Source organism: Engraulis encrasicolus, chromosome 16 (assembly GCF_034702125.1).
Source record: "Engraulis encrasicolus isolate BLACKSEA-1 chromosome 16, IST_EnEncr_1.0, whole genome shotgun sequence".
NCBI classification, from domain to species: domain Eukaryota; kingdom Metazoa; phylum Chordata; class Actinopteri; order Clupeiformes; family Engraulidae; genus Engraulis; species Engraulis encrasicolus.
In genome coordinates, this window is record NC_085872.1 from 32,038,784 (window position 1) to 32,051,576 (window position 12,793).

The window sequence follows — 12,793 nt, forward strand, 5'->3', positions numbered from 1 at the left end:
CCGGGGAGATCAGGGAGCACAGTTTCAGCGGCATCAGGGGTTGCTACTACCTCCTGTGCGGAAATGTAAGCTTGACAGTTTTCCTGGGACACTTCAACTGAAATGGAGGTAGACGTTTTGGCAGACGACGCCATTATCACTTGTACCGTTCCAATAATGAGTGACTGAACTTTCAACCTGCACTAACTCAAAACATACACATGCACACACACACACACACACACACACACACACACACACACACACACACACACACACACACACACACACACACACACACACACACACAAGCACACCACACTTTCTGCACTAAACCCAAACATACACACACTGACACACAACTCATACTCACACACACACACACACATACACAGGTACACAGACACACACACACACACACACACGCACACAAAACACATACAAACACACACACACACACACACACACACACACACACACACACACACACACACATACTGCTGCTGGTGTATTTAATAAACCTTTTTTAATTATTTATTTTCTTCAAATGCTACTATTACTATGTCAGAACGCTATAAAGGACTTTTAGAAAAAGCACAACAAAATACCTCCTCTTAATGTATGTTCTCTACAAGTCTTCTGTTGTCCAGTCTTGCACTTTAAATGTCTGTATGAGCAATGTCTACGTCCATACTGTCTTATGTCCATGTATGAGTACTGTCTATGTCTATACTGTCTATGTCCTTACCTAGATTAGTCTATGTCTGCATGGGAGAGCAAGAAACGCAATTTCAAATTCTTTGTATGACCAGTGCATGTAAAGAAATTGACAATAAACTTGACTTGACTTGACTTGACTTGAATAATGCTACGGGGAGGCAGCCATGCCCCAGTATTACCCACGTTGACCACTGGGGCATACAGGATACCCTTCTTGGCTGAGACAAGAGCGGGGGACACCAGCACACCCTCCGGCAGCTGCTCCTCTGCAAAGCCTAATGGCTCCAGTAGAAGCTCCGCTGAATTCAGTTGTGGACAAGTCACTGGAACCATGGTAAGGGTGCCGGCTTCCAGGAAAACGGGGGCCTTCCGTGCAATTTCGCTCGGAACGGCTCGGATGCGTTCAGGATCGCCTTGATCTTCTCACAGCGCCGCAGGGCCCGCTGTGCTGCGGGGGCCGCCGATCTCACAGGAGGGGAGTGAAAAAGCTGGGAACCATGCTGCTCGAAAAGAAGTTGATAGCATTCCCCAACTACGTTCATCCCCAAAATACCCGGCGTCACTCCTTTACGCTGTTTAAAAGCTACATTTTCAGGGTCTCTCACAATCAATACCCCCCGCCCTGGAATACTCTGCCCAAGCACTACCACCTCCAGTTCAACATACCCAACATACGGAATCTCTATCCCATTTGCAGCTTGGAGCCCTAACCAGTTACACTCTCTCTTTTTCAGATGCTGAAAATGCTCTTGAAAGAAATGTTCTGTGATGGTGGTTACCATGGACCCAGTATCAATGAGGCAAGGGACTTCTACCCCCCCCATAGAAACACACAATACGGGACAAGACCGCACTAATTTATCAAGAGAGTGCAAAGAGCCAGGGCTATCCCCTCCCAGTGTGTGGCTCTGCACACTGGGGGTTAACAGTTTTCCGGCTGGGTGGCAGAGCGGTCAGGGACTGATGACTGGGAAGGCGGATCAATCAAGGGCGACGGCATGGCGGGTCTATTACTATGAGGCGCAGGAGCGCTACGGCAATAACGAGCGATGTGTCCAGGTTTTCCGCATCTAATGCAAATGGGTTGACCATCTGGCGTCCGTTTGTAACGCCCATCTTTATACGGCTGAGGGGCTTGGGACGTATTACTTGGCTGCCCAAGCTGTCTAACCAGCATATCCAATTGAGCTTGCTGTTTAAGGACAATTTCCTTGAGATCAGTAAATTCTGTCGATTGGGCAGCCGTAGACGCACACTGAGCCGCGACATGGACTTCATTAGTTTTACCTGGGGCACGATGGCTCCGGTCACGATTCGCCTGACCCTCTTCCACCCACTGAATGGCTTCTGTTCTTACAGCTAGACGTGTCAGCTCGTTATCCGTCCGCACCAATTTCTTGAGTTCCCTGCGTAACATAGGATCACAAACGTTTTCACAAAACTGGTCTCTTAGCACAAGGTCAGGATTACTAATGGCATCTGCTTTTGACAGTTTAACACGATCAACTAGTTCCATTAGGGCATGGGAAAACTCAAATAAACTCTAATTTTCTCGCTGTTTTCTGACAAAAAAACGTTGCTGCCAGAACACATAAGACCTGGAGCAGCCATACACCTCTTTTAACACCTTAATCACAGCGAGAGGATCTTCACGAACAGTTGGAGGTCGATACTTGATTTCATTTCTGGCCTCCCCCTCTAAATGATCATACAAGAACAACGCTTTTTCACTTTCAGACATAAACCTTGAGGAAATACACCTCTGGGCCTCCTCAACCCACTCTTCAACGGTCAGGGACCCCATCGTTGTGGAGCCAGAGAATTTTGGGCACCTGCGTTCTCTGGGCAGGTAAAGGGCCTGCTCACGGCGAACAGGTTGAGCGCTAGCCCCACCATCGTTCCCAGAGTCCCTACCAGACAGTCTCTGATTTTCTGCCTGCAGCTGCTCCACACGCTGTCGCAGCCGTTGTAGTTCCGGCCCAGATTCTTCAGCGTTGTCCATCTTGCCAGTTGCTGTTCTCTCCACACGCTCTCTCACACACACACACACACACAGGTGCTGCCAAACTTAAATTAACAAAGCAACACTTCAAAAGACTCGTCCTGCCGAATTCTACGCCAAGTTGTAGCGCCCCCTAGTGGGCAAAAGACTACGCCACCCCTTATGCTAATACACCCGACAATAAAGAGTAAGGGGAACTCCTTAAATAAATACCAATGCACAAGTGATTGCAAAAAGTATAAAAATAGTTGTTTATTAATTTCTCTTGTGTTGCTTTGTCAATAAATAAAAGTTCATGGACACACAGGGAATGGTCGGCCACACCAGTCAGGCCACTATAAGTAGACAACAGTAAACATTGTTCATCACACGTGCAAAAATAAATACAATATCTGGTAGTTGCAAAATACACAGCACTCTCACCGCTAGGTGTATTGGATAAAGCAACCTGCCTGCTAGGGCACTTGAATAGAGCACACTTCACAGCACTGCACACTCACCCGTAGGTGCTTGATCAAACTTCAACACACTTGTGTGCTAGGAGAAAAGGGAACCTCAGTTTCTGCCGCCTACCTAACCGGTAGACACGACCAGCTGGCCACCCTTGGTAATGGGACAGGAGGGTCGGGTAAACAAACAAAGACAAAAAAAAAAAAAGAAAATAAACCTCTAGCCAGCGGTCACACTTCGCACTGTGCCACACTGGCTTAGATCCTGGCCGCAGGCTAGAGGAGTACAAATCAAATCAAACAGAACCAAAAACACTTGTCCTATAGCAGCACCTGCACACTCAAGCATTCACTCATTCATTCACTCTCTAGAGAACAGCAACTGACTGTTGAATGATCCTCTTGCGGCATTGAAGGCTAGCACCGCAGTTAAAGTGCATTGACCCCGGGCAGCAGACGTCTCGGGTGAAACGCTTTTTACTTCGAGTGCAGTAACCTGGATTCTCTCCCCGGTGTGGAAGGGCTATGAGCACTCCACCAACTCACTCCCGGTACTTGCCCGGTACTTGCAAGAGAAACTCAGACCCCGAACACAGCAATCCATCTGCTAACTAGCAGCTCCTGTCTGGAGGGTTCTGACCACTCACTCCCCAGCTTATCGCTGCCAACCCGACACACAAACAACACGCCAACCCAGCTTCGCCAGCGTGCTAGCCTAGCGGCTATGGACCATTCCCGGTCTCAGGACCCGAGGTGGCTATATGCCCGGTCTAAGGACCCCAACTCTCCCCATAACACGCCTGTCCAGAAAACTACACTGACAGTGCCTACGCCCCCAATGAGTTAAAGGAAAGAATACAGGGAAAGCAGGGGAAAGATTAAGTGCAAAGCAAAAGGATTAAAGAAAGTGAAAGCAGCAATAGGTTCCCTGGCTACACTTAAGTAACAGATTAAGACATAGCCATAACAATTCTGGTGACAGTAAGGTTATAACATAGAATCTGCGCAAAGGGGTTAAAGAATTTAATGTATTTTTTTTTTAATCCTTAGGATATGTTTATAGCAGATTAAATTTGATGCACAAACTTGTATTGAATCTTGTAATGATGCAGATAGGTTACATTATTGTGTAAGTTTTTGGTGCATGTTGATACATCAATATATTATGGGCCCAGTACCAAGTCTTGGGGAACTCCTGTTTTGTTTGTGTAGGGGGGAACAGGTTGACTATGTATTTTGTTTTTTACTTTCACTAGTGGCAGACTGGGCAGTTATGGACGGTGGGGTGGCACGGAAAAAAAACTGTCTGGAAAAATGTGAATTAGATGCATATTTAGAAAGTACATCAATGAAGCCAGTTATTCAAATCTCTGTGGGTAATGGTGGGAAATGCTACATGAATATAATTTCCAACTGGTTTCCAACAGCAACGCTCACTGCATTTATGTAGGCCCATTTCATGTTATTTGAGTGGCATTTTAGATTTACTGAAAGCTCTTTTGATGGTGAAAATCAGCATCTTTTCAGACTTGATAAGGCTTCAATCTTGGCTGTACCCTTAGTGGGTTGTATGTATGAAAATAAGTGGTTTGAAATGAAATCCCATCCAACTTCATATTACTCAGGGGACATAAACATAAACATAAACACACACACACACACACACACACACACACACACACACACACACACACACACACACACACACACACACACTATATATATAGAGTGTTAGAACACGATATGTCACAGTACTGTAAATACGCTGCCATATTGATAAATGACAAAGTATACAAACCATATTATCTTTTGGTGAAGGACAAGAGGTCTCAAGAAGTGATGAGCTCTTCCTGTGGCCAGATGCCTGAATGTTTACATGATCGTTTTTAAATCCGAATTAATAATTCAAAATTAAGTAATTCTGTCGAGTTTACTTTGATCTTTCATTTAATTCCGAATTGTGGAGTGTTTACGTCACGCTTTCAAAGTGGAATTATTCTGAATTAAAGTGAGTTAATGAATGAAATGTCTTGTGTAAACGAGGCCACTGTTGATGCCAGTCATCACCAATAGTTCAGTAATGCAAGACAGTCTGGGTTTTACTTAGCACCTTTTCCTCCATCTCATCTTACCTTTAGCTAATGGGGCTGCACAGTAAAAAATGGAGTGTCAATATTGCAGTGTAAACGCATTTTCCTCTGAATAGAGTAGTTATAACAATAGGCAGAGTAAACTCGTCCAAATGGTAGTGTCAAAAGTGAGAGTAAAAAAGTGAGTGTCAACATTTCAGTGTAAATCTATTTTTCTCTTGATAGAGAGGTTATAACAATAGAGCTCTTCAGCGTTGACGTCAACTTGTATGCGGCGTTTGGACTACCGGTTCCCTGGCGATTTTTTACATTGCAAAACGCCATAGAGATTCAGGTTTGGCAAAAATATAAGTTGCACGGCAACAACGAACATTAGCGTGTCCCCGCATCCCTTTCTCATTAGTGGAACGGATCGTATCATCATGTTGGTGTATTCACATGTTAAATCATGACGATTATAATTCAATATTGCTAACCCCTTTCTGATCATTAAAACTTCCGAACTACATACTTTCCTTTGGTTGCCATGGGTACAACCTTCCGCACGTACATGCCGTTAGATACTGGCGCCGTTTCTGTAGTCGCCAAAAGCTTCCGGGTTTAGCATATGGACGCAACATCGTATTTATGTCGAAGTTTGACACAAAATGATCAACCATGTCATACCTACAGCCTATTTTTAACACCCTCGACAGTTTGCGGGGGTTCGCTAAGCGCGTGCTTGCACTCGGAGCTTATTTGAAATTTACCCCTATTCATTCCCAATGGAGGCCGGAAGCCGATAGGAACCAGGACGTCCTTAAATGCTAACATGAAAGACTACAATCTACTACATGCTTCCGCTTCCGCTGAAGAACTCTATAGGCAGAGTAACTCCTCAGACAAAATAACTCTGCAGGGTGATGATTCCCCGCGAAAATTCTAGAACCGGAGCTGGAGCTGGCATGGCATGTTGGAAGTCGTTTCTCTCCCTGCGTGGTAAGTGGATTTGAATATTTATCGAGTTTTTGCTGTTTATGACCAACATTTTTCAATACACTGATGCTGATGATAGACTACTGTAGGCCTATGTGTATTAGGTTAAATTAGGCATGCATATATGTAGGCTAGCCAATTAGTATTTTTCACTGATGCATTCGACTGCAATACTAGGCTACATAGCTTTTAGAAGTAGGCTGATGAATAGTTGTTTTAAATGAAAACAAGATCCGACTGCATTTGCTTGCATGCTGACGGCGTGTGGTGTGGTGAGTATTGAAGTTTTCTCTTGTTTGCTGAGTTTGGGTTACCCTACCAAAATGTAGTGCTAAGCTAGCTAGCTTGACAACGTGGTTTTCCAGATTGTATGGGTTTCCCCCAATGGCATTAGCATTGCAACGGTTCAAAAGTTCACTTCAGAACGTGCCCAATGTTTTGCAAGGTGATGTGCTTGTGCTTAATTTGTGGCTCTGAAACCAGAAATGCTCGATGTTAACATTAAGAATATGTTAGTGTTGGGAACCGTTTACAGTTAAGTGTTGCTCGGTTTTATGGTAAGTTGTAGATTTGAGAGATTCATCTACTCGTCCACCACATAGATTAGCACGCTAAACATTGCCCGCTCGTGGTTGATGCTTGATACCAGGAATGTTCTGTTTGGGCATGCGTGGACACACGTGTAGTATATAAAAGTGATTGTTGATTCGTCACGTAATATAGCTACATCTAGAACTAGTCCCTGCATGGCTTGCCAAGTCTTCGATGCCGGTAATCATACACATGCGTTAAATATGGGTTTGGTGTCAACTCTGGTGTTTTTGACTCATGCTGTAGTTGAGAACCACCGAGTTCTAGCGTTTCGCTTAGCCGGTGCAGCTTTCGTCAGTGCAGCTCAACAGAGGAAGAAGTGTGAGTGGAAGAGGAAAGGATGTATTGTTGTCGACGCGTTTCAGTTGCTTTGAAAGTTGTAGTAGTTGAGAGTCATCTGCTGACTAGCCTTTATTTTTGCAAGTTTGGTAAATGCAATCCAATTAATGGACGAGGAAGGGGATATGAGTGTGGAAAGGGTGTTGTGTGTGTACGCGCGCTGGCAGGCTCGCTCTGTCGTGTGTATGTGTGTGTGACCTGACGGCTGTTTTGTTTAGAACACCGGTGCAGCTGAAGGCCAGCGCAAATGGGTGAACCGAGGACAGAGTGTGATGGGGAAGGTGTGTGTGTGTGTGTGTGTGTGAGCGAGCGAGAGAGAGAGAGAGGGAGAGAGAGAGGCCGCGTGATTGGATACTGCAATTAGGAGCAATTTACCTGTTTTCCCATGTTTTGCTGAAGAATTATATGCAATCATCTATTTAACAGATGTTATGTGGATGTGTAGTGTTGAGGCAACTTAGTTGGCTTTAAGAAGTTCATAAGGACATGGAAAAGGATGACTGTGTTTCATGTTCTGATCAGTGCCTCCCATACAGGTATCCTACAAACCAGCTTGTTAGTGTTCCTGATCCAACTGTGTGAGTGTGTTAATGTGTGAATATGTTGACGGGAATTAACAGTTTCTCAACTTTCTCAAATTTAACAGAAAATGCTGTTGCGTGTCTCATTTGGTGGAGTGCAGAAGTACATAAAGATGCTTGAACTGACGTTTGATGATTTCTTGAGAGAAGGTTAGTCGCCTAATTTGAATTGAAAGTAGGCCTATCTTAATGTAGCTTAATGTAACTTAAAGTGGTGACATACTGCAATTATTTCTCATCAGATCATTTTGTGCACTGTTTATTTTTTACTCCAGTGAGTTTGAAGTTCAACATCCCCGAAGACAGATGGTTGGACCTCAAAGTTTATGACCAGTCTAACACAGAGGTAGACGCCGAGGTTTTTGAGGAGCTCGTAAAAGAGTTCCATGGACCTTTCCTAGTTTCATTGGCCAATGGAGCACCTGGTAAGTGTTGCCTACTTGCATATGATTTACACATACATCATTTAGGTGGAAGTGTTGAACTATGTAAGCCACTGCTTAGAAGCCATTGTTTAACACTTTTTTTATGTATCTTATTATTTTTTTGCTACATTTTATTTGACCATGTGTTGGACAATGCTGTTGCAACTGTACACTGCACCTAGATATCTTTGTTTATTATCTAAATTTTGCTACTAATTACTTGTATACTGCTGTACTCTGTGCCAACCCCTTACTCTGTACTTGCTTGAATTTCCTCCTTGTAGGTCGCTCTGTTAAAAGGCGTCAGCTAAATGTAATGTAATGTAATTGTGTTAATATTTTCCAATGCTCAGGTAACCCTCAGTTCACATCATCTCCAGGGTCTACTGCATCTGACGACACAGTGATCCTCAACTTCTCCCTGCTTGAGCCAGCTGAGGAACCCCTTGAGCCAGCTGAGGAACCCGTTGCAGCCCAAGGCAGTCAACCTAAAAGGCCTTGCCGCATCAACTATGAAGCAAAAACTGTGAGTTTGTGGGTGTGGGTGGATATAGGGGGTTTAATTTGCACATCGTGTATGTATCTTGTTTGTTTCAGAATTACAAACAGTTTTTCAAAATACATTGCTGCATATATGAACAAAAGTCAAGAGACACCACACACTGCTTACTTTTCTTTACTTTACTTTATTTTTTAGAGCGAACAACGCGTTTCGCCCAATGCGTCATCAGGTTCGCTCTATCGATAGAGCGAACCTGATGACGCATTGGGCGAAACGCGTTGTTCGCTCCAAAAAATAAAGTAAAGTAAAGAAAAGTAAGCAGTGTGCGGTGTCTCTTGACTTTTGTTCATTGATTCACCTCCTCCTGCCTCACACCTGCACCTGCATTGCTGAAGGGTTGTGCACAAGGACTCTCTTGTACTTACATTGCTGCATATGTTATCTTTTAGCTGATTGAAAAAATCCTGACTACAAAGCCTGGAGGTGACCGTATCATCGAGGAGTATGCAAAAACAAAATCAATCACAGATTCAACCAGAAGACGGCTCATCAACATACTTGCTGCAGAAATGACGGAAACACATGGGTAAGTATAGGTCAAATGTGTTATCATGAGACAGTTAAACATCATTGCAATTATTGTTTCGATTATGGTGTTCAGTGTCCTCTAATAATGTTGTTTATTGAATACACCAGGACCTCGCCGCCGCGGAGTGTGAAAGTGATGTATGCACAGGGGATTATTGCTCTGTTTCCATATCTTGAAGACCCATACTCACAGAATGGCTATGTAAGTAAAGGTTTTACAATATATCACCCCTTCAAACTGTTGCTTGTTTGAATGGTAACGCTTTATTTTAGTGTTACATCTATAACCACGAATACATACAATGTTAATGCCGGTATAAGTAACTTTTAAGGCATGTACTAAGCAAAATCAAACATTTGTTAGGTCCTTACTAAGGTTATATTGGTAATAAATCCCTAATTGTGCATGAACAAGACATTTGCAAACACATGCCTAACAAATGTTTGATTTTGCTTAGTACTTGCCTTACAAGTTACTTATACAGTATACAGGCATTAACATTGTATGTGCTAGTGCTAATAGATGTAACACTAAAATAAAGTGTTACCGTATGAGTGTACATTATACTGTGCATACTGTATATTATACATAGGAACACTACTACGATCCGGAAAGTGGTTCAGGATACATTGCATGGCGGTTGAAGACCATTCAACGAAAGGCTTCTGAGGAAAGAGTTCCAGCAGTTAAATCTCCTAAAGGTAACATTTATAATGTGGGTGAATGGTCAACCTATGAAGTGTGTTTAAAGGAAGATATACAACTGTGCAGTTCTAAACATTAACAACAAAATTGTTTTGTTTTAAAGTGGGTGGGCCAGGCCATGGACGTACTACACCCTTTACTGCCGAAGTCCTGACTGATGAGGAAGTGGAATCCGCTATCGCTGTGTTGAGACATTCTGCTGATGAGGAAACCATCCGTGAAAAAATGAAAACCACCTTCAGTTATCGCCAAGCAATGGTCAATGACCATGACAAATCTGCAGAGGTCTTCTCAGTTTTTCCACGGTTCCTGGACACACCAGGACTGGTAAGACATCTAGTTCTACATTCATTATATGTCTGTAATGGTATTTTTTAGATAGTCTAGGTGTAATGTATGCGTATTGTCTATGTCTCATTGTCTATGTCAAATTGTCTATGTCCACACCTAAAGTCTACGTCTATGTCTGCATGGGAAAGTAAGAAATGTTATTTCAAATTCTTTGTATGACCAGTAATGTAAAGAAATCGACAATAAAGACGACTTGACTTGACTTGATTGAAGAGTGAGGCCTATTGTAAAATGTTGCACAAGGTACTGACTTCAGTTGTCCTCCATTTCGTCTTTTTTTCCTTTTCAAATTACAGGTAGAGCAGGATTTCAGACTGATGTTTGGCGAGCAGACTGCCAATAAATTCCTGGAGCGATGGCCTACCACTTTCAGGGCAAGAGTCATTAAGGAAAGCCATGGACTGGTCCCCTCCACAGACCTTCTTGATTTGATGCACAATGCTGAGACATCCACTGAAGTTGAAAATGGTAAGTCTTTGAATGTGGAGAAGCATGTTGCTAAATATATTGAGGACGGTGGAAAAGTATGGCTGAATGTTAACATGATGCTTGTTTGACTTAAGGCTGGGACAGTGATACGTCTGCCATCATACTGCTGCTACATCTGCTACCGCCATCCGCACAGGGACGCAAGAAGCCAGGGAAGATATCAGCATCTAATGCAGTGGATCACCTCATCAAATTCCAAAAGGTACACTAGAATTATATTTGACAAGGAATCAAGTCCTCCCACCACCCCTCCACTCCAACAACACTTCATACCCCATACATGAAGCCTTTCCTTAGACCAGACTAGACCACCACCGTCCCCTCGGCACACACAAACACACACACCATTTATAGTCGGGGAGTATAGTATAGTATAGTATGCCCTTTATTATCCCGTCATGGGGAAATTCATTTGTTGCAGCAGTAACATACAGATTGTGCAAAAACAGCAGACAGCATACATACAACACAGGACCAGGAGGTTAAAAAAGTATATATAAGATAGATAAAAATAGAGATTGAATAGAGAGTGATGTCATGTTATTGTTCTAATAAATTGTGTTATTGAATGTGTTTTGTCACAGACGGGAACAAGCCTGCAGCAGCATCTAGACAACATCACTGAAAGCCGTCAGCCCTACCTCCTTGCACAGGGACCCACAAAAAGCAGCATTCACTCCTTCTTCATTGCCATCGACAAGCACGCACTTCCATGCCAAGGCACCACCTCAGTCGGAGCCCTGGATGAACTCTTCAAGGCCCACTTTGTCTTTGGTACATCTTACAGTCCTGCCTTGAACAACTTTTTCACTTTTCTCCAAACTTCCATTTACAACATTGATGTAGGGAAAACTAAGGAAACGCCAAGAATTGCAGAGTTACGAGCTAGAATGGTGCGTTAGACTCAAAGGATAACTTAAGCCACTATCAACATGCAGCTGTAATGCTCACACTACCCTGGAATTGTCAGTACCTGAGATTTTTTTCCAGCCTTTTCTGAGATCCTGGTCATTGTAATGGGGGCAGGTGTTTGTTTACATTTAAAAAAAAAACATCTTGATTTATTCCCAAAAACATTAAAAAGGTTATGCAACATCAGCAGACAACTAGCAACCAGTGATACCTCTTGAGAAAATATTTGTAGTAGGCCTATGTTAAGAATTTTTAAAAAGTAAACAAAAGCTGCCCCCATTACAATAGCTCAGATTTCTGAAAGAAAAAAATTGACATCACCGGGTTCTGACAAGTCAAGGGTAGCGTGAGCAATGCAACAGCTTATTGAAATTGACTGAAGTGGTCCTTTAAAGTGACACTGTCCCATTTTTGGAAAAAGCTTATTTTACACCTCCCCTTGGTTTTACTGGTCTCGTATACTTTCAACCGTTCTCGGGTTATGGGAGTGCAAATTTTACCTCCAAGCTAGCAGTTAACATTGAGTCCTATGACACCAGTTAGCCACCAGCTGGTTTCATAGGACTCAATGTTAACTGCTAGCTTGGAGGTAAAGTTTGCACTGCCATACCCAGAGAACAGTTGAAAGTAAAGGAGAACGGTAAAACCCTATTATTGAACTCAAGGGGAGGTGTAAAATAATGTAAAATAATTTCCAAAAATGGGACAGTATCACCTTAAACAATTTAGTGCTTTCTAAATGATCTTGGTGGAGTAAACGAACAATCTTGGAAGGCATCTCAAATTATTACATGGGCTCTGTACGGGAAGGACTCTTTATCTTCAATGTGGCCAAGTGGGATGCTCATGTTTGTTCAATAGTTGTTGTTGTTCTTTTTTTTGGGGGGGGGGGGGGGGGGGGCGCGCGAAAGTGAGCAAGTGCCATGTGAATAGTGTGTGTGTTATTGCTGATGTTGAATCACCACACTGTCAAAGTATTTGGGGTAGTGGTAATGCAAATCCAGCAGAACAGCCATATGGGGCAGAAGTTGAGTCAGAGCCAGCATTATCCTCACAGCACCTTGTAAATAATTGTGCCTCTGTCATTTCTGTTG

At 43.1% G+C, this 12,793-nt stretch overlaps 1 protein-coding gene across 1 annotated transcript; it reads left to right on the forward strand.

The window, feature by feature from the left end:
• The first annotated feature begins 6,179 nt into the window (after positions 1–6,179).
• On the forward strand, positions 6,180–12,141 carry LOC134466511 (uncharacterized). Its single transcript, XM_063220406.1, has 11 exons — positions 6,180–6,218; positions 7,792–7,876; positions 8,002–8,151; positions 8,505–8,677; positions 9,103–9,239; positions 9,350–9,443; positions 9,835–9,943; positions 10,051–10,274; positions 10,595–10,766; positions 10,862–10,989; positions 11,372–12,141. The coding sequence occupies exons 2-11, from the start codon at positions 7,795–7,797 to the stop codon at positions 11,687–11,689; spliced, it is 1,587 nt and encodes a 528-aa protein (XP_063076476.1). The 5' UTR covers positions 6,180–6,218; positions 7,792–7,794; the 3' UTR covers positions 11,690–12,141.
• Positions 12,142–12,793: the final 652 nt, after the last annotated feature.